This window comes from Dipodomys spectabilis, unplaced genomic scaffold, assembly GCF_019054845.1.
Source record: "Dipodomys spectabilis isolate Male_0828 unplaced genomic scaffold, ASM1905484v1 ptg000174l, whole genome shotgun sequence".
Lineage (NCBI taxonomy): Eukaryota > Metazoa > Chordata > Mammalia > Rodentia > Heteromyidae > Dipodomys > Dipodomys spectabilis.
The window spans coordinates 5,822,600-5,850,116 of record NW_024870851.1 but is presented as its reverse complement, the minus strand read 5'-3'; the positions used below and the strand labels follow the sequence as shown (position 1 = coordinate 5,850,116).

Here is a 27,517-nt window from a genome sequence, read left to right as displayed (position 1 = left end):
AGAGTCTTGAGCTGGCTTTGAACCGTGGTCCTCAGAGTAGCTAGGCCTCCTGAGTAGCTAGGCTTACAAGTGGGAGCCACCAGCGCCTAGCTCTACAACTTATTTTTGAGTCTGGTCGTGGGGCCTGAACTCTGGTGGGCCTGGGCTCTGTCCCTCAGCTCTTCAGCTCACGGCTAGCACTCTGGCACTTGAGCCACAAGCGCCACTTCCGGCTTTTTTCTTTTTGCTTATATGGTGCTGAGGAATCGAACCCAGGGCCTCAGGCATGCAAGGCAAGCGCTCTACCACTGAACCACCTTCCCAGCCCAGCTCTACAACTTTTAATATTACATCAAAAAAAAAAAAAACTTGGCTAACTAGTTTTTTGTTAAGTCAGCAGTGGCTAAAATTTGAAGAAAAAAAAATGACAACCCATACTGTATAATGCTGAGAGCCATCTGTAATCTATTTGTTTAAAGCTTTAATCTATTTGTTTAGCTTCCCTAAAGGTTGCTTTAGCAATGAAGTCAGTAGTTGCTTTGTTATAGATGGGCAGTTATTTACTGAAGGGGAGGGCTGTTGATCTTCAACTTTGTGTAGTTTAATTGCAACGTTTTGTTGAAATATTTGAGATCGAGTAGAGAGACTGAACTAGTAAAATTAGAGATTTCACCTAGAAAAAGTAAAATAACCTTTTTTCCAATTTGGGAACATTGACAGCTAGCCACAATGGCTGAAAATGGTGATAATGAAAAAATGGCTGCTCTGGAGACCAAAATCTGTCATCAAATTGAGGTATGATTCTTGTGCTATTAAACTGCAAAGCAAAGTCCTTGAAAGGAGATTTGATTTCAGTATATGGAGCTATTCAAACATTTGGCTCAGGAGCCAGGATAAGAAACTCAAAAGAACTACAAACATTTGAAAGATAACACTATAGACTGTTGTTAACTAACTGTGTGTGTGTGTGTGTGTGTGTGTGTGTGTGTGTGTGTGAGTGAGTGATATGGGATTTCCACTTGGCCTGGGCACTGTCACTGAGCTTTTTTTGTGTTTTTTGTTTTGTTTTTTTGTTCTCAAGGCTAACACTACCATTTGAGCCACAGCTCCACTTATGGTTTTCTGGTGGTTAATTGGAGATGAGTCTAATGGACTTGTCTGCCAGGGCTGGCCTTGAATCATGATCCTCAGATTTCAGCCTAGTTAATAGCTAGGATTACAGGTATGAGCCACCAGCTCCTGGGCTTCCCCAACACCCCCCCCCCCCACACTCTTCCCCCTCCAAGTCTCAGTAGGTAGCCTAGGCTTGCCTCTGCCTCCTGAGTCCTAAGATCATAGGTGTGCAGTACCATACTTAGAACTTTAGTTTAGTTTCCTAGTCTGCCAAAGGAGGATAAGAGCAGTACCTCATAAACTAGTTTGGAAAATTAAATTAGTTGGTAAGACGTAAAATATAAAATGCCTGGCACTTGATAATAAGGTGATAGAGAAGTCCATGGTAAATCATTTTCCCTATAAAATGATATATATATTTTTTGTTGGTCATGGGGCTTGAACTCTGGGCCTGGGTGCTGTCCCTTAGATCTTCAGTACAAGGCTAGCATTCTACCTCTTGAGCCACAGCGCCACTTCTAGTTTTCTGGCAGTTAATTGGAGATTAGAGTGTCACGAAGTTTCCTCCCTCAGCTGGCTTTGAACTGTGATCCTCAGATCTCAGCCTCCTGAGTAACTAGGATTAGAGCCAGAAGCCACCTGTTCCTGGCTTTAAATGATATTTTGTATCCTTGAAAGTCCTGCTAGATTTTTTTCCCCAGTTGTCCCTGTTAAATGATACTTTGTATCCTTTATTCTGTAACCTAAACAATATTTTCATTATCTTCTTAGTGTTTGAAATTTAGATACTATGTTTAGGTTGAAGCTTTAATGGCTGGATGGGAAATTATCCCTAAATATAATTGTTGAGAAAAATGAGTTTATTTATTCTGTGTTTAATGCTTAGAACAAGGTAAACTTGTATATAGAAGCCTACCACCTCTCAAATACCCCTCTTGATATAATCAGGGTTAAGAAAATTGGGTGTTCCTACTTTGGATATGGGGATCAGGAGATTTGAGGCTAGCCCGAGCAAAAACATTAGTGACACCTTATTACCAAGAAGCTGGACATGGCCAAGCTGGACATAGGAGCTGTGAGGTATACATGGGACTGAGATCTTGGGCCTGCCCCAGGAGAACTTATCTGAAAAATAAAGCAAAAAGGGTTAGGAATGTGGCTCAGATAAGAGTGCTTGCATGCCTAGTCAGCTGGAGATCCTGAGTTCAAATGCTGCTACTGCCAAAGGATTAAAAACTGGAAAGCTTTTCACATTTTGCTCTATGCTCCTGCTAATACAGTATTTTTTTTTTATTGGGCTTTATTTTTTTAGGCCAGCATTAAGTTGACACCACAATTGTGTAGATATGCGTAGCTACTATAACTTCTATTTCCTTTCCATTTCCACAGCATATGTGATGCACTTTTAAGGAGTAAAGTCTTGGGTCATGAATTTATCCATTTCCATTTCCGTGAATGTTTCTGTGATTATAATGTTTCTGTGATTAGTATTTTCATTAAAATCATAGTAAACAGGCTTTCTGATTTAAGGTAAAATTTCCTTTTACAGTAGTCCCTGCCTGGTTGTTTTCCTGTGTTCTGTGCAATTCTAGGTATTCTTGTCTGTTTGCAGTAATAGGGAATCAACCACACATTGTAGACAGAAAAGTGCTGTACCACCCTGTTTTGTTAGTTTTCATTGTACCTACAAGAATATTTTTTTTCTTTTTCTTTTTCTTTTTTTTGTCCGTCCTGGGGCTTGAACTCTGGGCGTGGGCACTGTCCCTCAGCTCTAGTGCTAGTGCTCTACCATTTGAGCCACAGCACCACTTCCGGTTTTCTAGTGGTTTGTTGGAGATAAGAGTCTCACAAACTTTCCTGCCTAGGTTGGCTTTGAACGGTGATCCTCAGATCTCAGCCTCTTGAATAGCTAGGATTACAGGCGGGAGCCACCAGCACCCAACCCCTACAAAAATCTTAACCAATGTGTTTGCCTTTTTCATTTTTATTTATTTATTTATTTATTTTTGCCAGTCCTGGGGCTTCAACTCAGGGCTTGGGCACTGTCCCTGAGCTTCTTTTGCTCAAGATGAGTACTCTACCACTTGAGCCACAGGACCATTTCTGGTTTTCTGGTGGTTAATTGGAGTTAAGAGTCTCACAGTTTCCTGCCTGGGTTGGCTTTGAACCCTGATCCTCAGATCTCAGCCTCGTGAGTAGCTAGGATTATAGCCGTAAGCCACTGGCACCCATCGCCTTTTTCATTTTGTGCTGTGTGTGTGTGTGTGTGTGTGTGTGTGTGTGTGTGTGTGTGTGTGTGTGTGTGTGTGTCCCACGTGCTGATTGTGGGACTTGACTCCAGGTCTAGATGCTGTCCCTGAGCATGTTTTGCTCACAGCTAATGCTCTACTACTTGAGCCACAGCACTTTCAGCTTTTTGGTGGTTAATTGTAGATAAAAGTCTCACAGACTTTCCTGATCAGTCTGTTTGAACCACAGTCCTCAGATCTCAGCCTCCCAAGTAGCTAGGATATAGTCATGAGCCACCAGTAACTAGCTGCTTTTGACATTTCAGGTAGTCATACTTGTATTATACTTGGCCTTTGGGGGCTTACAGTAGACTTGTGGATTGAGTTCAGGGCCTTAGTGTATTTGTTCTACTCCGATTAAGATGTTTTTCTCCACATAGTACATCTCTCTCTCTCTTTTTTTTTTTTTGGTCGGTCATGGGGCTTGAACTCTGAGCTTGGGCACTGTCCCTGCACTCTTCAGCTCAAGGCGAGCACTCTACTGCTTAAGCTACAGCTCCACTTGCGGTTTTCTAGTGGTTTATTGGAGTCTCATGAACTTTCCTGCCTGGACTGGCTTTGAGCTGAGATCCTCAGATCTCAGCCTCCTGAGCAGCTAGGATTACAGGCCTGAGCCACCTGCGCCCGGAATAGTCTTAGCTTCTTGAGTAGGATTACAGACATGAGCCACTGGTGCTTGGTTTTAATATTGTTTATATTTAAGATTTTGTTTTCCAGTGACACATGAATTCATTGTTTTAGCAGTTAACATTTTATTTATCTTTTTGTTAATTAGTATTTATAAATACTGTAGTATATTTCAGGAAAAAATATTCCTTTCCTTTGTACGTTACAACATGTATTTTTAGAGAGTAGAATTTTGTAATATAGAGATCATTTTTTAAAAAAATTCCAAGATTAGCCCAGTATTATACAGTGTTCTGAAATACATTGTGATTACCTTACAGTATTATTTTGGAGACTTCAATTTGCCACGGGACAAATTCTTAAAAGAACAGATCAAGTTGGATGAAGGCTGGGTACCTCTGGAAATTATGATAAAATTCAACAGGTAAAAACCTGTTTTTGTTTCTTTTGGTTCTGAGGATTGTGCATGTGCTCTTACATTGAGCTGTACTCAGCCCAAAAAGTCATCTAGGTTTTCTGTAGATAATGAACTTGACTGTTGAGTCTTACAATGTTTCTATATATATACTCCTTAGGTTAAACCGTCTAACAACAGACTTTAATTTAATAGTGGAAGCATTAAGCAAATCTAAGGCAAAACTCATGGAAATCAGTGAAGATAAAACTAAAATCAGAAGATCTCCAAGCAAACCCCTCCCTGAAGTGACTGATGAGTATAAAAATGATGTGAAAAACAGATCTGTTTACATTGTAAGTGAATCTTTTAGGCACTTGATATCTTCAGTTTATTTATTAGGAAAGTATATGGAGTAAGAGTAAGGAGATCTCAGGATTGGTTTTACCATTTTTATGTCCTGTGGCAGTGTTTTTTTGTTGTTTTGTTTTGTTTGGGGCTTGAACTCAGTGCTAGGGAAATGTCCCTGCCCAAGCTCTTTTGCTCAAGGTTAGTACTCTACCACTTTAAGCCACAGCTCCACTTTGGAGGTAAGAGTCGTGGGAACTTTCCTGCCTGGGATAGCTTTGAAATGCGATCCTCAGAACTGAGCCCCCTAAGTAGGTAGGATTATAGGCATGAGCCACCAGTGTCTAACTTGTGGCAGTGTTCATAATCTCTGTAACCTTTATCTTCTTAGACTGTTGTGAGATTTTAAATGAAAAAAACTCATATATTGTTTGAAAAAATTCTTTATAATTTTAAGCACCAGTGCATATCAGCTGTATCAATAGCTAAACTATTAACTATCAACTTGTAAATCGAAATTTATTATGGAACATTGTAAACACAGTAGATTGAATAGTGTAATGTCCCATCACCAAATTTTAATATTTTAATACATAAGTAATATATCTCTGTTATAACTGATTTTAGATCAAAGTTAATGAATCACTTTTATTTCATTTGAATAAGACTGTTAAATATTAAGAGATAAAAAGATAGGAATGTATATTGTGACTTCATCATTTTCATTTCAAATACATTGTACATTTTAACAGAAAGGCTTCCCAACTGACTCAACCCTTGATGACATAAAGGAATGGCTAGAAGGTAAAGGTCAAGTATTAAATATTCAGATGAGAAGAACATTACACAAAACATTTAAGGTATGATTGTATTATAATACAGGCTTTTGTTACAACATATAAAGGATATAACCTAAAGAAAACCAACTTTCCCTCCCTTTTTATAGGGATCAATATTTGCTGTATTTGATAGCATTGAATCTGCCAAGAAGTTTGTACAGACCCCTGGCCAGAAGTACAAGGACACAGAACTGCTAATACTTTTTAAGTAAGTCTTTTTGCTAAAGTTTCTTTCAGACAACTATTTAGTATTGACAGTTGGGTAAGGTATATGAGATAACACGTCCCCCCATATAGCTGGTGTTTTTAGTCTCAGATATACTTTGAGAGAGGCCTGAAATTTGATGACTCAGAATTGTCCTTGAGTTTATAAGAAAGGCGTTACTATATCTTTTTACTATTAGTAACTACTAAGAAAAGTTTTAGTACTTATTTTTTGACTAAAATATCAAGATAAATACTAAAGTTCTGGTTTTTGTGGGGTGAATAGATCATTATTTTCAATTTTTCATAATCTATATAGGCACTAATTTATATAGTACAAATTATTTGGCTCTGGACTATTTTTTTGTTGTTGTTATTTTGGTTGGTTATGGGGCTTGAACTCAGGGTCTGGGTGCTGTCCTTAAGCTTTTTTGCTAAAGGCTAACCACAGCTCCACTTCAAATTTTCTGGTTGTTAATTGGAGTTAAAAGTTACATTGGACATTCATACCCAGGCTAGCTCCAAACCAAGATTCTCAAATCTCATCCTCCTGAGTTGCTAGGATTATAGGGATGAGCCATCCCTGGCTTGGTATTTTTTTGTTTTTTGTTTGTCAGTCATGGGGCTTGAACTCTGGGCCTGGGAGCTGTCCCTCAGCTCTTCAGCACAAGGCGAGTGCTCTACCACTTGAGCCACAGCACCACTTCCAGTTTTCTAGTGGTTTATTGGAGATAAAGAGTCTCACAGGTGTTCCTGCCTGGGCTGCCTTTGTACGTGATTCTCAGATCTCAGTCTCCTAAGTAGCTAGGATTACAGATATGAGCCACCAGCAACTGACTTTATTTTTGTGTATCTTTTTTTGTTTTTTGGGTTTTTTTGTGAAAATACTGTACAGAGGGGTTACAATTACATATTTTTGTGTATCTTTAAAATGAGGTCAGGGCAAGGCACACTGATATGAACAACTCTAATTTTAGCTGCTCAAGGGGGAGATTGAAACCTAGAAGATCATGCTTCAAAGCCAACCCAGCCAGAAAAGTCTGTAAAATTCCCTTCTCTAACCAGCAAAATATCAGGCTAGAGGCTTAGCACAAATAGTAGAGTGCTAGCTGTGATTTAAAGAAAAAAAAGGGTGGGAATGTGGCTTAGTGGTAGAGTGCTTGCCTAGCATGCATGAAGCCCTGGGTTCAATTCCTCAGTATCACATAAACAGAAAAACCCAGAAGTGGTGCTATATCTCAAGTGGTAGAGTGCTAGCCTTGAGCAAAAAGAAGCTGAAGGACAGTGCTCAGAGTTCAAGCTCAAGACTGGTCAAGAACAAAAAACACGCCAGGTACTAGTGGCTCACACCTGTAATCCTAGCAACTCAGGAGGCTGAAACCTGAGGATCAAGGTTCAAAGCTAGTTGAGGCAGAAAAGTCCATGAGACTCTTATCTCCAATTAACCACTAGAAAACTAGAAGTGGCACTGTGGCTCAAAGTGGTAGAGTGCTAGCATTGAGCAAAAAGTTCAGGAACAGTGTTGAGGCCCTGAATAAGAGCTTATTGCTCTGAGGTAAAGCCCCCATACTGGTATATACACTATATATGGTGATGGACATCTGGGGATGCTGAGGCAGGAGGAGTTGGGGTTCGTAGCCTGGGCTATATACTGAGACCCTGTCTTAAGAGGGGAGGAGAACAAATAGTTTTCATGAGGAAGTTAACCATGGATGCATCGCACTCTGCTTTCACATTATACAGCTTCCTAAGTGCTACATACTAGACTTGGCTGACTTGGGCATGCACTATGATAAATTGCGTGTGTGCTATCAATTTTAAATACTAAAAATTTTTAATTTGTGTGTGTAAAGGTCTTGACATTGGACCCGATTTTATGGTTTTGTTCAGGGCTGGCTTCAGGCTGTGATCTTACATATGCCTCCTGCATAGCTAGGGTTGCAGGTATGTGCTACTTCGTTGCCTAGGCTGGCCTCAAACCAAAAGCCTCCGAAACTACACCCTGCATAGCTGGGATTTCAGGCATGTCTCACCACAGCTGGCTCCAAAATTATTTTTCAGAATAATTGTCATAATGCTGCTATTCTTTTTTTTTTTTTGGGGGGGGGGGTTTGGGTCCAGTGGTGGGACCTGAACTCTGGGCCTGGGCACTGTCCTTCAGCTCTTCAGCTCAAGGCTAGTGCTCTACCACTTGAGCCACAGCGCCACTTCCGGCTTTTCTCTTTTTGCATATGTGGTGCTGAGGAATCGAACCCAGGGCCTCATGCATGCAAGGCAAGCGCTCTACCACTGAGCCACCTTCCCAGCCCCATGCTGCTATTCTTGAGTCTTTGGGATGTTAAAATTTTTCCTTTTGTAAAATTACCATCATTGAAAAAAAACTCATGAAACTTTGAAGTATTTGCCTGACTTCTTACTTTTCTATACTGGAATGGTAAATTAAATTCAATATGCAATTGCTGATGAATACAGGATTTCTTTTGGGGTTATTAAAATGTATTACAATTAGCCGGGCACCAGTGGCTCATGCCTGTAATCCTAGCTACTCAGAAGGCTGAGATCTGAGGATTGAGGTTCAAAGCTAGATGGTGCAGGAAAGTCCATGAGACCCTTATCTCCAACTAACCTCCAGAAAATTAGAAGTGTTGCTGTGGCTCAAGTGGTAAGAGTGCCTGCCTTAAGCTGAAGAGCTCAGAGATCGCACCCAGGCCCAGAGGTCAAGCCCTACAACCAACCAAAAAAGGAAAAAGAAAGTATTACAATTAGTAGTGATAGTTGTACTAATAATGAATATACTACTTTAGACTCTGGGCACCCATGCTTGACTCACATCTATAATCCTAGCTATTCAGAAGGCAGATAACTGAGAGAAATGAAGCTTGAAGCCAGTTTGGGAGTATAAATCTGAGAGATTCTTTAACTCCAGTAAGCCAGAACTGGAGATATGGCTCAAACGGTAGAGTGTCAGCCATGAGAAAAAAAAGCCAAGTGAGACTGCCAAAGCCCAGTACCAACAAACACATATGCACTTTAGGTACATTTTATTTATTTTCTGTTTTTGTGCTTGTCCTAGGCTTGAGCGAGAGCCTGGGTACTATTTTGTGTGTTTTTGTGTGTATGCGCTTGTGAGTGGTTTTTAATGCTCTACCACTTGAGCCACAGTTCCACTTCCAGCTGTTTGGTGATTAATTAGAAATAAAGAGTCTCACAGTCCTAATTGCCCAGGCTGGCTTTGAACCATGATTCTCAGATCTCAGCCTCCTCAGTTGCTAGGATTACAGGCATGAGGCAGTGATGCCCAGCTTTAGATACATTTTTAGAGGATGAATTTTGTCTTGATAAAACTGTTAAGAAAGTAACTTCCTTGACATATTTTAAATTTTAGATAATAATTTTTTGATGCCGGGCGCTGGTGGCTCACGCCTGTAATCCTAGCTACTCAGGAGGCTGAGATCTGAGGATCGCAGTTCAAAGCCAGCCCAGGCAGGAGAGACCGTGAGACTCCTATCTCCAATAAACCACCAGAAAACCGGAAGTGGCGCTGTAGCTCAAGTGGTAGAGCATTCACCTTGAGCTGAAGAGCTGAGGGACAGCGCCCAGGCCCAGAGTTCAAGCCCCACGACCGACAAAAAAAAAAAAAGAAATAGATAATTTTTGGGGGGGGGGATCCAGTTGTGGGGCCAGGCCTGAACTCTGGGCCTGGGCACTGTCCCTCAGCTCTTCAGGTCAAGGCTAGCACTACCACTTGAGCCACGGCTTTTTTCTTTCTTTTTTTATGTGGTGCTGAGGAATTGAACCCAGGGCCTCACGCATGTGAGGCAAGCACTCTACCACTGAGCCACCTTCCCAGCCCCAAATTTTAGATAATTTTGATAAGAAGTGTAACAGCTGGATGTTGTCATGCATGCCTGTATGTATATCCAGAACTCTAAAGGCTGAGACTATGTAGCAAGGCTGGGCTATGTAGCAAGTTCTGAACTAGAGTATAGGCTAACAATTCTTATTTTTTGTTTTGGTTTTTTTTGGGGGGGGGGTCCGGTCATGGGGCCTGAACTCTGGGCCTTGGCGCTGTCCCTCAGCTCTTCAGCTCAAGGCTAGCACTTTACCACTTGAGACACAGCGCCACTTCCAGCTTTTTTTCTTTTTGCTTATGTGGTGCTGAAGAATCGAACCCAGGGCCTCATGCATGCAAGGCAAGCGTTCTACCACTGAGCCACCTTCCTAGCCCCTAACAATTCTTGTTAATGATCTATCTTAAATCATTTAAAATAATTTTCAGTCTGTCCTTAGGACCTTAACCTTTGTGTTTTTTTTTTTTCTTTAGGGATGATTACTTTGCAAAGAAAAATGAAGAAAGAAAGCAAAATAAGGTGGAAGCTAAATTAAGAGCTAAACAGTAAGTGTGTTAAGCTGATCATGACACAGGTGAATTTCTGAAGTTTTTTTTTTTTTTTGGTCTGTTGGTTGTGGAGCCTGAACTCTGGGCCTGGGCACTGTCCCTCAGCTCTTCAGCTCAGAGCTAGAGCTCTACCACTTGAGCCACTTCTGGTTTTTTTCTGTTTATGTGGTGTTGAGGAGTCAAACCCAGGGCCTACATGCATGCAAGGCAAGCACTTTTACCACTGAGCCACCTTCCCAGCCCCTTTCTTGAAGTTTTGACAAAGTTAGAATTAGTGTTTCTAGGAATGATGAGCTTTGAAATGAGTACTAACAAGTCTGCTTTATTAGTAGTGAAACTGAGCTTAAGCTGTTTTGATAATCTGGAGATTGAATTATATTCTCATTGAGTGATCAGAAAACCTAAGGACAGCTTCATTTATTAAGCAATTTTGTGGTTATGACGAAGTTAATTGGGACTTAAATTTTTCATGTAGTTAAATATATTGTAATTACATGTTCTATTTGTAGAGAACAAGAAGAAAAACAAAAGTTAGCTGAAGATGCTGAAATGGTAAGTATATAGTACTGGAATCTTAATTTACTTAAGTTAGAATAATTTTTAAAAGCCAGAGGTGGAAGGGACCTTCAACCCAGGGTTTTTGCACATAGTAATTTAATTAGCACATGCTGTGTCACTGAGCTATATAGCCCCAGTTAAGTCTAAAGACTTTTTTTTTTGGCCACACATACCTCACTTTTTGGGGGGCAGGGTATGATTTTTAAATCTATAGGAAATTCTATTTCACTTGTAATTCTTTCTCTTTTTTTTTTTTTTTTTTTAACCAGTTTTGGGGCTTGTTGAACTCAGGGCCTGGACACTGACCCCGAGCTTCTTTTGTTCAAGGCTAGCATTCTACCATTCGAGCCACAGTACCATTTCCAGCTTTTTCTGTTTATGTGTTATTGAGGAATCAAACCCAATTCTTCATGCATGCTAGGCAAGCACATTACCATTAAGCCACATACCTTACTCCTAAGTCTAGAACTTTTTTTTTTGTTGGTCGTGGGGCTTGAACTCTGGGCATGGGCACTGTCCCTCAGCTCTTCAGCTCAAGGTGAGCGCTCTACCACTTGAGCTACAGCGCCACTTCCGGTTTTCTGGTGGTTTATTGGAGATAGGAGTCTCACGGTCTCTCCTGCCCGGGCTGGCTTTGAACCTCGATCCTCAGATCTCAGCCTCCTGAGTAGCTAGGATTATAGGCGTGAGCCACCAGCGCCCGGCTAAGTCTAGAACTTTTTAAAGAATATATGTAAACTCATCTATAGTTATTATTGCACTAAAATTGTTGCTTATATAGAAGATTGTCTAAAATTGTTACTTATCTAGAAATAACCAGATATGTGTAGTTTATAATCAAATCTCACTTATAGAAGAAATAAAATAAACTAAAATCGGAAACCATTATGAAGGGATAAAGTTGCATTGGAATAGTGTTTTTGGTTTCTAGAGATAGATGGTTGCTTTTAAGAAAACATTATGATTGTTTTGTGTATCTTAATAGAAATCAATACAAGAGAAGATTGGATGCTTGCTGAAATTTTCGGGGGATTTAGATGACCAGACCTGTAGAGAAGATTTACACATCCTTTTCTCAAATCATGGTGAAATAAAGTGGATAGACTTTGTTAGAGGAGCAAAAGAGGTTTGGAAACAATATATTCTGTGTATGTGTGTTTGTGAGCCCATGTCCATGTCCATGTCTGGGTCCTGGGGATTGAACTCAAGGACTTAGGGACTCTTACCAGTTGAGCCACAGCTCCATTTCTACCTTTCTTTTTTTTAATTGTGAAAATACTGTACAGACAATTACATAGGCAAGATTATGAGTACATTTCTTATGAAGCATTGTAGCCTCCTCCTTTGTTTCCCCTTCCCATCCTCCCCCCCCCCCCCCCAATCCTCCCCACCCCCAGCTTTGGTTGTTTTTTGTTGGTTTGTTTTGTCTTGTCAGTTATGGGGCTTGAACTCTGGGCCTGAATGCTGTTCCTCAGCTCTTCAGCTCAAAACTAGCGCTCTACCACTTAAGCCACAGCACCACTTCCAGCACCACTTCCGGTTTTCTGAGTGGTTTATTGGAGAGAAGAGTCTCAAGGCCTTTCCTGCCCCGAGCTGGCTTTGAACCACAAATCCTCAAATCTCAGCCTCCTAAGTAGCTAGGATTATAGGCGTGAACCAGTGGGGCACCCCGCTTGGTTTTTGGTTTTTTGTTTTTGGTTGTTTGGTGCTTTTTTTGCACTTCTAGCTTTTTAGTTGTTAATTGGAGATAAGAGTCTCATGGACTTGCCCTACTACTCAGGCTGGTTTGTAAACACGATCAAGTCTCAGCCTCTTATGTAGCTAGAATTATAGACATAAGCAACAGGAGCCTTGCATAATATACTTTTAATATCAAGGGTCTTTTTTTTTTTTTTTTTGTGGTCTTTTGTTCAAGACTAGCACTTTGAACCACAGTTCCACTTCCGATTTTCTGGTGGTTGATTGGAGATGTCTCACAGACTTTCCTGCCCAGGATGGCTTTGAACTGCAATCTGAAGATTTCAGCTTTCTGAGTGGCTAGGATTATAGGTGAGCCAACATCTGGCTTAGTATCAGTTTTAAAGCCCATAAAACTTACTTCTTAGAAGATAAAATTAGGCCAGGCGCTGGTGGCTCACGCCTGTAATCCTAGCTACCCAGGAGGCTGAGATCTGAGGATCACAGTTCAAAGCCAGCCCAGGCAGGAGAGACCGTGAGACTCCTATCTCCAATAAACCACCAGAAAACCGGAAGTGGCACTGTAGCTCAAGTGGTAGAGCGCTCGCCTTGAGCTGAAGAGCTGAGGGACAGCGCCCAGGCCCAGAGTTCAAGCCCCACGACCGACAAAAAAAAAAGAAGATAAAATTAGTAGAAAACCAATTTTTAAATTAGGTTGGTTATTTCTATTTTTTCCACTGCCATGTAAAAATCTGCCACATATTTAATAATTTAAAACACATTTAACATCTTATAGTTTCTGTGGTTATAAGACTGGGCATGATTTGGTTAGCCTATCTGCTTAGTCTTATAACTAAAAACAAGATGTTAGTCTGGATTGCTCAGATATGGGGCTGCGGTCCTCTGTCAAAGTCACATGGTTGTTGGCAGAGTTCATCTCCTTGGATTTAGTTGTAGTACTGACACCTTTTTCTCAGCTAGAGTTGTTTTCAGTGTCTTCCTGTATGGAAACATCTCGTCCCCATGGGCCGTGTAAGGCCCTTGAAATCAGATACGTAGTACAGATACATGTTTCTCATATGTTTGTGCTAGTGTCCCTGGCTATCTTCCTGTACAGATAATTTTGTGTGGTTCATGTCTAAAATCCTAAATTTCTACTTGATTATTTTTCTTTTGGACTGTATACCTGATACTTTTCTGAATTATAGATTATTGGTGACTAGTTTGCTTGTGTAGCATCCATTTTCTAACATTCACTAAATTCATTGAATCAGTTTCTTGAGCCACTTAGCTTAGACCCATGTTTTCCCCAACAAGATACTTTCTCAGCCGGGCGCTAGTGGCTGAAGATACTTTCTCTTCTTTAAATGTCTTGCTTTGCTAGGTCAAAACAAAAGTCATCGAGACTAGTAATGACTGTTTTGCTAGGTGAGAAAAGATTACTATTTTGCAGGGAAATTGTGGGACTAAAAACTAACGGTATAGCTTTGTTTTTCTCTCTTTGGTGTATAGGGAATAATACTATTTAAAGAAAAGGCCAAGGAAGCACTGGATAGAGCCAAAGATGCAAATAATGGTGACCTACAATTAAGGAACAAAAAGGTGACTTGGAAAGTACTAGAAGGAGAAGTGGAAAAAAAAGCACTGAAAAAAATCATAGATGACCAACAAGAATCCCTAAACAAATGGAAGTCAAAAGGTTATTCTGATTTTTTTTGCTATTTTTATCTCATTTGCTTTAGTGAACTTTTTAGCTCATAAAAGTATTAATACTTAAAATTTTAAATACTTTTTTAAAGTTTTAATACTTTTGAAAATTTTTAAATATTTAAAACTTTTTTTAAAAAACTAAGTTCTCAATTGTCTTTCTAGGGCGCAAATTTAAAGGAAAAGGAAAGGGAAATAAACCTGCCCAGCCTGGGTCTGCAAAAGGAAAAGTACATTTTCAGGGCAAGAAAACAAAATTTGACAGTGATGATGAAAAGGGTGCAGCTGGTAAGTTCTTTCTAAGTCCTTTGGCAGTTTCATGGCAGATTTGTACTTGATGAGGTAGCTGTTTGCTAGTGAGAAGAACAGGGATGTGGTTTTTCAACTTCTACTTGAAATGCTTGGGATATTGTGATTTACTTTGGTGTTCAAGTAGGAGAAGGAGATATTTGAAGTGTAGTAATCCGGTCTGTAAAACCTTCCTCATCAAGTAGGTAAGTTGTTATTGTGCCCAGGATACTTTGAAATACAGCAGTGCTTATGTTAATTTAACAAAAGTTGCTTGTTTTGTAGGACCAATGAAAAGACCAAGAAGAGAAACAGACAAAGAAGGACCTGCATCAAAACAACAGAAAACAGAAAACGGTGCTGGAGACCAGTAGTTTAGTGAACAAATTTTTTATTCATTTTAGGTTTTAAGCTGCTTTTTGTTTTTGGAGGGTTTTAAAAAGAAAAGCGAATTAGGTCCACTTCAATATCCACCTGTAAAGAAAGAAATTCTTGGTTATTTTACTTGTCTTTTTTTGCTGTTAGCTAAGTGAACTTTTTTTTAAATGTATAGTTCTGTTGGTGTCCAGATTGAAATATCAAAAGGAATATTCTCCCTCTAAATTGCCTTTGTAATATGAAAACATATTAGTACAAACTTATAAATATATACTATATGAAAACAACAAAAGCAGTTTATTTTTTCCTTTGTGCCCCAAAACATTTGAGAGGGAATTTCAGCTAGAGTGTTGGGTAGTGAATATGGGCCATTCCCACAGATAATTTATCTAATCTCTTAGGTTGGCTTTCCATTTACTCAAGTAACTTGATAACAGTGGAAATACTTCATGTACTCAGGCCAGAATCAAGACTTACTGATTTCTTTTTATGAAAATTGTATAATGCTGGCAGGTCATATCGAAGCTCTGTAAAACAAAAGCAAACTGACAATTATTTCTAAGCATTTACCATGCATAAAACAAAGCTAAGAAAGTACTAAATGCAGGTAGCCTCACAATTTAGGCCTATTAACTTTTTCAATTATTGACCTGGCTGTATTTCCAAGATGGACCTTGCCAAACTGGGTATGAGATTTCTGCTGTTTTGACCATTTATACTAAAATGCAATGTTAAGGAGAAGAGACTTTTAGAAGGATAGCAAGTGGGAAGAAAATCCTATGAAAATAGTAGGAACATTCTATTTTTTTAAATAGCAGGCTTAATTTCATAATCATGCTTCAAAATTTTGTCTAGATTTTAGTATTAAGTCCCTAATTATTTTTCTACTAAGCTCTGAAATGAAACTGCTATTTCCCATCTTCTAAATAATCTGAACTATTTTAGAAGGATGGCAGTCAGCTACATATACATATTTTGTAAGATAAAATCTACCTTACAAGTCACAGCTCTCACACTGTAATGTGCAGCCAAGTCACCTGGGGATCTTTGTGGTATGATTTTTTTTTTTTTTTTTGGTCAGTTGTGGGGCCTGAATTCTGGGCCTGGGCTCTTCAGCTTCTACAGCTCTTCAGCTGTAGACCAGCGCTCTACCCCCTGAGCTTCAGCCCCACTTCCGGCTTTTTCTGCTTATGTGGTGCTGAGGAATCGAACCGAGGGCCTCATGCATACAAGGCAAGCACTCTACCACTGAGCCACCTTCCCAGCCCCCACCTGGGGATCTTATGGAAATACAGATTCTAGTTCAGTAAGTCTGAGTAGAGCCTCTAATTCTGTATTTCTAACAAGGGTTCCAGGTAATAACCATTTTTAAAAATTACAATGTTTTTAATGTTTTCCTGCTTTCCACAGTTCATATTAGTATTGTCTTGCAGTACTGGGGCTCAAACCACAGGCCTCACTTGATAGACAACCTGCATCCTGGCTCTTTAAAGGTTTCCATAAATATCACTGCTGACATTCTGAAGACCACATGTGGAGTGCCAAGGTTCAGGCTTGGTATACTGTTGGGATTATTCTTAAGTGCTCCATATTACATGATTGAGTATAATAGGGAGACAAACCTTTTTTTTTAAATTAAATATCCCATTATTAATTGTGAACAGTAATACATCTAGAAGTTTTAACATCGTGGAGCTAATTCATGGTAAGTTGATTATATAAAAAACATGTTCCTGACTGCATTCTTTATTTCAGGCTTTTCAGTTATTTGAATTATATTTAGCCTCTAGTTCTGTTTTTCCTATTGTGATGGTTGTGAATATAACACAATTTAGTAAAAAAAAAAAATATGAAATATGAGGACTCAGTGTGCATTGTTTATGTTGTGCCTTCCACCAAAATGAAAAAAGTCATTTTTCTCTGTAAGCACTTAGAAAACTGAAATAGGTTAATTAAGCACACATTTTGGCATTTTTTCCATGAGTAAATTTCAAGCAAGGCTTTACCAATTCCACATCTATGTGGTTCTTTTGTTGTTTTGCAGTAGTTGGGAATGAACTTGAGAAAGGGTATTGTTACTTTTCCCATGGGTTCACCACAATCTTTTTTTTTTTTTTTTGCCAGTCCTGGGGCTTGAACTCTGGGCCTGGGCTCTGTCCCTGAGCTCTTCAACTCAAGGCTAGCACTCTACCACTTGAGCCACAGTGCCACTTCTGGCTTTTTCTGCTTATGTGGTGCTGAGGAATCGAACCCAGGGCCTCATGCATGCAAGGCAAGCGCTCTACCACTGAGCCACCTTCCCAGCCTTCATCACAATCTTATAATCTGCCTCTACTTCCCAAGTAAATGGAATTACAGGCTGCACTACTGAAGTTCATTTTTTTTTATTCACTGGGATGATAACATGAGTTGTCTTTTGGCCTAGTGATTAGGTAACTGGGTGCTACATTTTCGTTTTTGTTTTTATTGTGAAAATACAGAGGGGTTACAATTACATGGGCATGGGTGCTACATTTTCAATGAAATGCATAAGCTCGAACAGAATTGAATACAATCAAATTTGGATAAATGCAGCTGGGTGCCAGTGGTTCACATCTGTAATCCTAGCTACTCAGGCTGAGATTCTTACCTCCAATTAACCCCCAGAAAATTGGAAGTGGAACTGTCACTCAAAGTGATAGAGCATTACTCTTGAGGAAAAGAACTCATGGACAGTACCCAGGCCCTGAGTTCAAGCCCTACGACCAACCAAAAAAAAAAAAAAAAATCAGACAAATGCTTATATTTATTGCACTACCAATGATACATGTTTTGCCCCCACTGAAAAACATTTTCTTTGGGGCTGGGAAGGTGGCTCAGTGGTAGAATGCTTGCCTTGCATGCCTGGGTTCAATTCCTTAGCACCACATAAGCAAAAAGAAAAAAAAACAGAAGTGGTGCTGGCTCAAGTGGTAGAGTGCTGGCCTTGAGCTGAAGAGCTGAGGGACAGCGCCCAGGCCCAGAGTTCACGCCCCACAACCGGACCCCCCCCACCCCCAAAAAAAAGAAAGAAAAACATTTTCTTTGTACTGGTACTGAGGCTTCAACTCAAAACCTCAAGGTCTCACTTGACTGTTTTGCTCAAGGCTGGTGCTCTGCCACTTGAGCCATACCTCCACTTCCAGCTTTTTACTGGTTAATTGGAGTAAGTAACAGTCTTGTGTCTATGTCTTTGTGAGCTGGCTTGGATCCTCATTCTCAGATCTCGCCTCCAGAGCAGCTAGGATTATAGGCCTGAGCCACCAGAGAAAACATTCTATAGTTTTGAGTTAATATATGTGGGTCCTTTTAGAAAGAGTTGAGATTTTTCTTACCTGCAATGATGTCTATTTTGATTTTCCATTCTGCAGCTTTCTTTTGAATATGCTAAAACACAAGATTTCCATGTGAGCTGGATGTTAAAAAGGCAACTTTTATACTACTGAAAATTTTAAGTTTTCAAAATTTCATTAGAAATTATTCTAGAAGTTTGTTAGATGGATAGAATTTTTAAAACCATAAATTTCATATATTTCCAGTGTTAAAAATCACACACACTGGGCACCAGTGGCTCATTCATGCCTGTAATCCTAGCTACTCAGGAGGCTGAGATCTGAGGATCATGGTTCAAAGCCAGCCAGGGCAGGAAAGTCCATGAGACTCCACTACAATTAACCACCAGAAAACCAGAAGTGGCGCTGTGGCTCAAAGTGGTAGAGCACTACGTTGCCTTAGTACTTCAGCTGGAAGGCTGTATGATGGGATGTGGTGTGTTTTGGCAGAGATGTGAAAGGACAAATAGGGGTAAAGTTGATAAACAATGAAAGAGCAGCACCAGGCTTAGCTAACCTGCCAAGAATTAAATTCTCATGAGGTAAAATGTTAACTTCAAAAAGAAAACTGAAAGTGGTGCTATGGCTCAAGTGGTAGAGCACTCGCCTTGAGCTGAAGAGTTGAGGGACAGCGCCCAGGCACAGAGTTCAAGCCACAGGACCAACAACAACAACAACAAAAAAAAAAAAACAGGGGCTGGGAAGGTGGCTCAGTGATAGAGCGTTTGCCTTGCATGCTTGAGGCCCTGGGTTCGATTTCTCAGCACCACGTAAGCAGAAAAAAAAAGCAAGCCGGAAGTGGTGCTATGGCTCAAGTGGTAGAGCACTCGCCTTGAGCTGAAGAGTTGAGGGACAGCGCCCAGGCACAGAGTTCAAGCCACAGGACCAACAACAACAACAACAAAAAAAAAAAAACAGGGGCTGGGAAGGTGGCTCAGTGATAGAGCGTTTGCCTTGCATGCTTGAGGCCCTGGGTTCGATTTCTCAGCACCACGTAAGCAGAAAAAAAAAGCAAGCCGGAAGTGGCGCTGTGGCTCGAGTGGTAGAGCGCTAGCCTTGAGCTGAAGAGCTGAGGGACAGCGCCCAGGCCCAGAGTTAAAGCCCCACCACCGGATCCCCTCCCCCCCCCCCCCCAAAAAAAAACAGATTTGGCGTTGGGCAGAGCATGTGAATTTAAGGTTTCTTCAATAAAAAACATGATCACCGAGTCTAGTAACATTCCCTATCTGGCAGTATTTCACATAGCCATAATTCATTAACAGTATAAAATCAAAGCCAGGTGCCGGTGGCTCACACCTGTAATCCTAGCTAGTCAGGAGGTTGAGATCTGAGGATCGTGGTTTGAAGCCAGCCTTGGCAGAGAAAGTCCCCGTGAGACTCATCTTCAATTAATGACTCAAAAACTGGAAGTGGTACTATAATAACCCCAGAAAGGGGTGGGGCGCTGAAAGACTGCTACCACTGCCCCAAGGGGTGGGCTGTCAAGAGCTGTCAAGAAGTGGTTGGAGGCGCTGGGAAGTTCACTCAGTGGTAGAGTACTGCATGATGCCCTGGGTTCGATTCCTCAGCGCCACATAAAGAAAGCTGGAAGTGGTGCTGTGGTGCAAGTGGTAGAGCGCTAGCCTTAAGCTGAAGAGCTGAGGGACAGCGCCCAGGCCTAGAGCTCAGGCCCCGACAACCGACCAATAAAAACCAAAAAGTGGTTAGACAAGGGGCAGCTTGGGGGAGGGATGTGAGTGGTGGTTGAAACCGTTAAAAGCATCGGAGTGGGGGAGGGTCACAGCCTATATATAGGCTGCATGTTCCAAGCTGGGGGGGGGGTCTCAGTGGTAGAGAGAGAGCAGAGTAGAGCAGAGCAGAGCAGGGCAGAGCAGGGCAGGGCAGGGCAGAGCAGGGCAGGGCAGGGCAGGCCAGGCCAGGCCTATGGAGAGGACTCTACTGCAGCAGAGCAGGGCAGGCCTGTGGAGAATGGATAGGCCTGCAGAGGAGGAAGGAAGGAAAAGGAAAAGCCTTCCCCTTTGGAGCTTTGGAGGTTTGCAGACCAACTAAAGGTCAGGGCTGCCCTTTGGAGGCTTGGAGGTTTTTTGTAGCTAGCCCAGGATAAAGAAGTTGCAGGCCCCTTCTCTGCTGTAAACAGCATAAATAAAATTCTTTTTTCACCTTTAACCGTGCCTCGATGGATTGTCTCCCTCTCAAGTCATAACAGTACTGGAGTGGTAGAGCACTAGCCTTGACAAAGAGGCTCAAGGACAGTGCCCACACCAAGTTTAGCCCCACAACCGACCAAAAATGGTATAAAAATCAGAGCTCACACTGATAAGAGACACACTGGTAACATAATTCACAAGTTGGCAAAGCAATAGAACAAAGCTGAATTCTTATCCATTATGCGAAAGCCAACACCAGTACCTACTGTTGTCCAAGAAGCTTATGTTGAGTAGTCCCCCAGGTGCCCACAGGTGTGATAATTCACTAGGCAATCTTACAAGACTTTTAGCTGTTATTTGTTACAGCAAAAGGATACAGAGACAAATCAACAACAAAAAATGCTGATGAAGTCTGGGGAAAGCAAGTGCAGGCTTCCAGTCTAGCTGAACTCTCTAGTAGATGTATGTTAGTAGATACACAGATTCTTTTTTTTTTTTTTTTTAAATGTTGTGGGGGTTGAACAGGGCATGGGCGCTGTCCCTGAGCTCTTTCACTCAAGGCTAGCACTCTGCCACTGATCCATAGCACCACTTCTGGTTTTCTGGTGATTAACTGGAATTAAGAGTCTCATGGATTTACCTGCCGAGAGGCTGGCTTTGAACCACGATCCTTAGATCTCAGCCTCCTGAGTACGTAGGATTACAGGTGTGGGCCACCAGCGCCTACCTGTGAAGCTTTTATTTCCAATTAACCACCAAAAAGTGGAAGAGAAGCTATAGCTCAAATGGTAGAGTGCTACCCTTGGGCAAAATATGACAGTGCCCAGGCCCTGAGTTTAGAACCTGTGCCCCTCCCACACACACAAAAAAATAGAATTAGACATGACAGGCACTAATCTAAGAGCTTTGCAAATATTAATCCATTTAATCCTCAAATGATAATGAGGTATAATAGGGTATTTCCTTATACTCGAGTATGAAGAAATGATGCTTAACTTCCTCAAGATAAAAGACGAATGAGTTTATACTTGAATCCAGGCCTATCTGGTCCCACAATCGATTCCTTTTACTTTGGTGATAGTAGAATTTGAACAAAGGCTTCTAGAGCTCTACCACTTGGGCCAATGCCCTTATTTTATTTCTTTTCCGAAAGGGCCTTTAGTTGCTGAGATGACAGATTCACGCCACTATGCTTTCCTCCTGTTGAGATAAGGGTCTTGCTAACTTTGGCCTAACTTTGAACTGCTATCCTCCTGAATTCCCCCTGCCTAGTAGCTGGGGCTACAGGCTTGAACCACCACCCCTAGCTCTGTGTCCTTACCCACTCTCTTTTACTAATGCTAAAAAAGTACTGTTCCTATTCCTATCCCTAATATCCTAGAATTCATCTTGCCCCATTGTGTTATATGCTGGCAAAAGGAATAATAGAATAAATAGTTTCTGAACTCATGCCTTTTTGGGGTCAGGCTCAATTTTTTTTTTTTGTCAGTTGTGGGGCCTGAACTCGGCCTGGGCGTTGTCCCCTAGCTCTTCAGCTGTGGACCAGCGCTCTACCACCTCAGCTTCAGCCTCACTTCTGGCTTTTTCTGCTTATGTGGTGCTGAAGAATCGAACCAAGGGCCTCATGCTTGCAAGGCAAGCACTCTACCACTGAGCCACCTTCCCAGCCCCTAAATGTTTTTAAAATACAGGCCTTAACTCCCTTAAGCCCATGAGGCCAATCAATAGGCAATAGACAAGCAAGCATTAATCTTAACATGTAAGCAAACTAGAACACACTGTAATTTTAGTTATACTACAGTTCTGTATTTCTCAATTATATCCCTTTCTTGAAAACAGTTCCTGTCTGAACAAATCTTTAGTGAAAGAAGTTAGTCATGCATCAAGAATAAAAGACAATTGTAGATGGTAGACAAAGGGGAAATTCAGTTTTTAAGTGGGTAGAGGTCAAAAAACGAATCTGGAGAAATATTAGTACCTAGTCTTCACAGCAAATCCTTAAAATACAAATTTAAAAATAAATGACAATATCATGGATTTTAGTGGTACTGGGTTTTTAAATCAGGACTTTACAGTTGCTAAGCAGGTACTCAATCAACTTGAGCCAGCTCTGATTATGTTGGTAATTTTCAAGATAGGGTCTTCTGGACTATGATTCTCCTATTTGTGCTCCTCTTTGTTACTGAGATAAGAGCATATGCAACCATGCTGCATCACTGATGAGATGGTATCATCATGAATTTTTATGTGTGGGCTGGCCTTGAACTGAAATCTGTGATCTCTACTTCCCACCATGCCTGGCTAGCATGATGAGCTGAACTTACCTCCCTAGTAGAAGATTTGTGTAAAGAATATACTGCTGTCCTTGCCATTTCCAAAGCAGTCTTTAGGAAAGCCATATCTGTTCCTGTGAAGAGTAAAAAGGGAAGTTCCTTTTTATATTATATATTTTTTATCCAAGCAGAAGACTAAATGAACAGGAAACATTTTTTTTCTAAACTCCAAAGTAGCCACTTTGAATTATTTGTGCAGTAAGTCAGGGTAAAATTTTTTGAATATCAAAATACTGTGCTATAGTAGAAAAGTATAAAACCGAACATTTTGTCTTAATAGGGGTTAGAGGTGTGTCTCAAGTAGCAGAGTACCAGCCAATGAATGAAAGTATCAGAAACTGAGTTCAAGAGTTCCAACGTCCTTTAAATAGGGATACAGGTGGATCCATTGCAACAATGAGATGGACAAGTTGTTATGTGGGAAAACGAACTTTACAACTTTGGTGGGGGTGGGGAGGAGGATTGGGGGGGGCAAATGGGAAGGGATGGGAAGGGAAAACAAAGGAGGAGGCTACAATGCTTGATAAGAAATGTACTCATTATCTTGCCCATGTAATTGTAACCCCTCTGTACAGTATTTTCACAATAAAAAAATGCACTCAAAAAAAAAAAAGAGGGGCTGGAAAGATGGCTCAGTGGCAGAGCGCTTGCCTTGCATGCATGAGGCCCTGGGTTCGATTCCTCAGCACCAAATAAGCAAAAAGAAAATAGCCGGAAATGGTGCTGTGGCTCAAGTGGTAGAGCACTAGCCTTGAGCTGAAGATCTGAGTGACAGCGCCCAGGTCCAGAGTTCAGGCTCCACGACCAGACCCCCCCCCCCCAAAAAAAAAAAAAGAGTTCCAACCTGAGGCTGGGAAGGTGGCTCAGTTGATAGAGTGCTTGCCTTGCATGCATGAGGTCATGGGTTCAATTACTCAGCACCACACAAGCAGCAAAGGCTGGAAGTGTCGCTGTGGCTCAAGTGGTAGAGTGCTAGCCTTGAGCTGAAGAGCTGAGGGACAGCGCCCAGGCCCATAGTTCAGGCCCCAGGACTGACCAAAAAAAAAAAAAAAAAAAAAAAGAGTTCCAACCTCAGATTAAAAAAAAATTACACTAAAAATTACAAGCATGGCAGTCAAGAATTCCATGTATATCTTACACAAGAAAGATGAGTGAGGGAAGGGGTGGGAAGGGAATGGATGGGTGAGAATGTTGAAAGGGGTGATATGGATCAAAATGCATTGTATTCATAAACTGCTTTGTTAAAGGACAAAAAAAAAAAAAAAAAAAAATTACAAGCATGGGAGCTGGGAAGCTGGCTCAGTGGTAGAGTGCTTGCTTCGCATGCATGAAACCCTGGGTTCAATTCCTCAGCACCACATAAACAGAATGGGCCGGAAGTGGCGCTGTGGCTCAAGTGGTAGAGTGCTAGCCTTGAGCTGAAGAGCTGAGGGACAGCACCCAGGCCTAGAGTCCCAGCCCCATGACCGACAAAAAAAAAAAAATTACAAGCCAGGCGCCTGGTGGCTTATGCCTACTCAGGAGACTGAAATCTGAGGATTGAGGTTTTTCAAAGCCAGCCCTGGAGGAAAGTCTGTGAGACTAATCTCCAATAAACTACCAGAAAACCAGAAGAGAAGGTGTGGCTCAAGTGGTAGAAAGCCCGCCTTGAGCTGAAGAGCTCAGGGACAGCACCCAGGCCCAGAGTTCAAGCCTCACAACCACCCACACCCACATACACCCACACACCCACACCCCTCCCCACACACACACGCATGCACACGCACACAGAAACACAAATTACAAGCCGGGCACCAGTGGCTCATGCTAGTAATCCTAGCTACTCAGGAGGCTGAGATCAGAGGATTGCGGTTCAAAGTCAGCTCCGGCAGGAAAGTCTGTGAGACTCTTATCTCCAACTAACCCAAAGAAAACTAGAATTGGTGCTGTGGCTCAAGTGGTAGAGTGTTCCCCTTGAGCTGAAGAGCTGAGGGACAGTGCCCAGGCCCAGAGTTCGAGTCTCATGACCAAAAAAAAAAAATTACAATAGAAAAGATCCCAAATGAATGACTTTCAAAATGGAAGAATGGGACACAGACTAGTGTGGGATGGGGTGGTGAGGTTTTAAATTATCTATGTCCTTTCTTCCTCTTAATGACTTCCTACTCTCTTCTCCCACAGCACAGAGTCACTGTTGATGATGGACACACTGGATGAAGCCAAGTGGTAGAACATGTAGTTTGCATGTGTTGTGAGGCCCTAGCTTCAACCTCATTAAGAAAAAAAAACAAAAAAAAAAACCCAGGTTCTAAAACAATAAGATCTTTATAGGTTTTATAATCATGAGGGTGAAATAATTTGGTGTATAAGTCATAAATGAAAAAGGAACTACTTAACAAAAATTTGATAAACAAAGATTGAAAAATTCAATTCCTTAATCTGTCATTAAGCAAACTGAAATTGTAATAACTATAAGGATAAAGTATTGATCACTTAATGAATAGTAATAACCAATCAATGGCAAAAATGATTTTTTAATTTTTAAAGTTTTCTACAACTATACCAGTATGCCTGATTCTTTTTACTAACCTTTATTATTTTTGGTACCAAAGGGAGGATTCATAATTACTGTGTCAAATGACTTGGACATTCTGTTAGATAATAAGCACACATCACATTGAACCATATCAACATTTGTTAACTCAAATTCTTCCACATTCCTATGAAATATTTCCAGTGCATCTTCATCTATGTCAAATCCAACACACATCCTATATAGATAAAATATACAAAAAAGAGTGACAATTTACATTTCCAAAGTCAAAACAGAAAGTTTTAGACTAACTGACAAAGTATGAGTCACATTAGAAACTCAAATTTGTATAAAAGGGGTTGCTACTATAACCATTTTTTTTTATTTAATTTTATTTTATTTGTGAACATACTGTACAGAGGGGTTACAATTACACGGGCAGGATAATGCGTACATTTCTTACCAAGCATTGCAGCCTCCTCCTTTGGTTTACCCTTCACATCCCTTCCCAGCCTCCCCCCTACCCCCTATAAACATTTTTACTTTCCCATACAAGTAGTTTTTTTTTTAATCTTCTACCCATGTAAATTATGTTTAATATCAGATTACTACTACTTTCACCTCATGAATATCATTCCAGTGATCCTACTTCTTAAGTTATTATTAAGGTACAACATCCCCAAATATAAAGTAGATCACTTACCCTGCTCCTAATATTGCAGTTCCAATGCTAAGTACTCCACAACCACATCCTAAATCTGCAACCACTTTATCTTCAATGTCATCATATGTGTTGTGGATTGTATAAAGCATGCATGCTAAAAGAATCAAAAAGGAATAAACAAGCTGATGACAAAATTTAATTTGTGCAAATGACTAAAACAATGCCTTACATCATTTAGTTCTATATTATTTAAAAAATGGTAAGGTTTGTGGGTGGAGATGGGAGGGAAGGACTGGGAGAATGAGGGAATGGATAACCGTGTATGAAAGGGAATATACTCATTACCTGACTCACGTAAATGAAACCCCTCGGTATATCACTTCTATAATAACAAAGGGCTGGGAAGGTGGCTCAGTGGTAGAGCGCTTGCCTTGCATACCTGAGGCCCTGGGTTCAATTCCTCAGCACCACATAAGCAAAAAGAAAAAAAGCTGGAAGTGGCACTGTGGCTCAAGTGGTAGAACGCTAGCCTTGAGCTGAAGAGCTGAGGGACAGCGCCCAGGCCCAGAGTTCAGGCCCCACGACCGGACCCTAAATAAATAAATAAAATATAATAACAACAAAGTATTTTTTTAAATGGTAAGGCATAACTTAGTATGTAGGAGGAGGCACCATGAGGAGGATAATATACTAGTTTCTGCTGACAGCACCAAGAAGGACAGAATGGTCATCAATTGCTCATGTAAAATGAGAAACAAAGCCAAGATGTTTCTATCTATCCTCAGCCTTTTCAAAATTTGTCACACATGCACATGACTACTGCTTAAATATTTTAAGGCTATAACAGTAAGAGTAAATAGGTTTTAAATGTGTCCTTCCTTGGCAGAATATAAGTTTGGTGATCCTGTGTCAGTCTCCCGACCTCTTAAAATTTCACTGATCAGTGACATCTACAATTCTGGGTATCATTAATATCAGGTGAGCATTTAAAGGACACAGAACCTTATCCTCACAAGAAGCTTTGATTGCCAGGCACTGGTGGCTCACGCCTGTAATCCTAGCTATTGAGGAGGCTGAGATCTGAGGATCGCAGTTCAAAGCCAGCCTGGGCAGGAAAGTCCGTGAGACTCTTATCTCCAATAAACCACCAGAAAGCCGTAGAGCTCTCGCCTTGAGCTGAAGAGCTGAGGGACAGTGCCCAGGCCCAGAGTTCAAGCCCCATGACCGACAAGAGAAAACAAAAGAAAAAAGCTGTCCGTCCGTGTTAAGGGGTACACAGAAAACAGGCTGTGTCTAGTGGATTGAGGGTTTTCTTCAGGAAGGCAACACCTGAGCTGAGGGTGGAATTCTTCCAGATATTCTTCGTATTCAAATGACAGTTCTATTCCAACACTGGGGGGGGGGGGGGCCTCTGGGGATGCAAGGCCTGGTGAACCAGCCCTACCTGCAATGTGCGGTCTGGTCGGATACTGTTCTAGGAGGAGCTTGGGCTTTTCGAATCCGTCCACTTGTTGCAGGCGACTCTCTAGTTCCTTAAGCCTTAATTTCTTCATGTTTTTCTTTTTCTCAAGGGCTCAGGATGCTTTACAATGCGAGTTCTGCAGTTCAACCCGTGAGTCCCAGCTCTCTGCTCCCTAGTTCCCACCCGGGCTTTCTGCCGCGCCGGAGACCAAGAGCGAGGCAGGGGCCGCCGGGGACGCCGGGGGGGGCAG

At 41.2% G+C, this 27,517-nt stretch overlaps 2 protein-coding genes across 2 annotated transcripts in view; one reads left to right on the top strand and one right to left on the bottom strand.

The window, feature by feature from the left end:
• Positions 1-15,086, top strand: part of Ssb (small RNA binding exonuclease protection factor La) — a 16,417-nt gene extending 1,331 nt beyond the window's left edge. The window contains exons 2-12 of the mRNA XM_042694085.1: positions 700-774; positions 4,328-4,431; positions 4,583-4,757; positions 5,502-5,609; positions 5,696-5,796; positions 10,117-10,188; positions 10,701-10,743; positions 11,735-11,875; positions 13,939-14,125; positions 14,299-14,421; positions 14,707-15,086. Coding sequence (XP_042550019.1) covers positions 709-774; positions 4,328-4,431; positions 4,583-4,757; positions 5,502-5,609; positions 5,696-5,796; positions 10,117-10,188; positions 10,701-10,743; positions 11,735-11,875; positions 13,939-14,125; positions 14,299-14,421; positions 14,707-14,795 — 1,209 coding nt within the window. The 5' untranslated portion in view covers positions 700-708 and the 3' untranslated portion in view covers positions 14,796-15,086. The remainder of the gene's footprint in view (positions 1-699; positions 775-4,327; positions 4,432-4,582; positions 4,758-5,501; positions 5,610-5,695; positions 5,797-10,116; positions 10,189-10,700; positions 10,744-11,734; positions 11,876-13,938; positions 14,126-14,298; positions 14,422-14,706) is intronic.
• Positions 14,844-27,517, bottom strand: Mettl5 (methyltransferase 5, N6-adenosine). Its single transcript, XM_042694087.1, has 7 exons — positions 27,250-27,517; positions 25,845-25,959; positions 25,198-25,379; positions 22,621-22,703; positions 18,153-18,204; positions 15,277-15,326; positions 14,844-14,895 (listed from the first exon to the last, which is right to left on the bottom strand). Exons 1-7 carry the CDS (start codon positions 27,356-27,358, stop codon positions 14,857-14,859), a joined length of 630 nt encoding a protein of 209 aa, XP_042550021.1. The 5' UTR covers positions 27,359-27,517; the 3' UTR covers positions 14,844-14,856.

Coding starts and splice junctions, on each gene's coding strand:
- Mettl5 (XM_042694087.1), bottom strand. CDS start 27,358: ATGAAGAAATTAAGGCTTAAGGAACTAGAGAGTCGCCTGCAACAAGTG. Junction 18,205..22,620: donor ACAAATCTTCTACTAGGGAG/GTAAGTTCAGCT, acceptor CTTGTGTTTTAG/CATATTCAAAAGAAAGCTGC. Junction 14,896..15,276: donor ATTTTCATAAAAAGAAATCA/GTAAGTCTTGAT, acceptor CTTTCTTTACAG/GTGGATATTGAAGTGGACCT.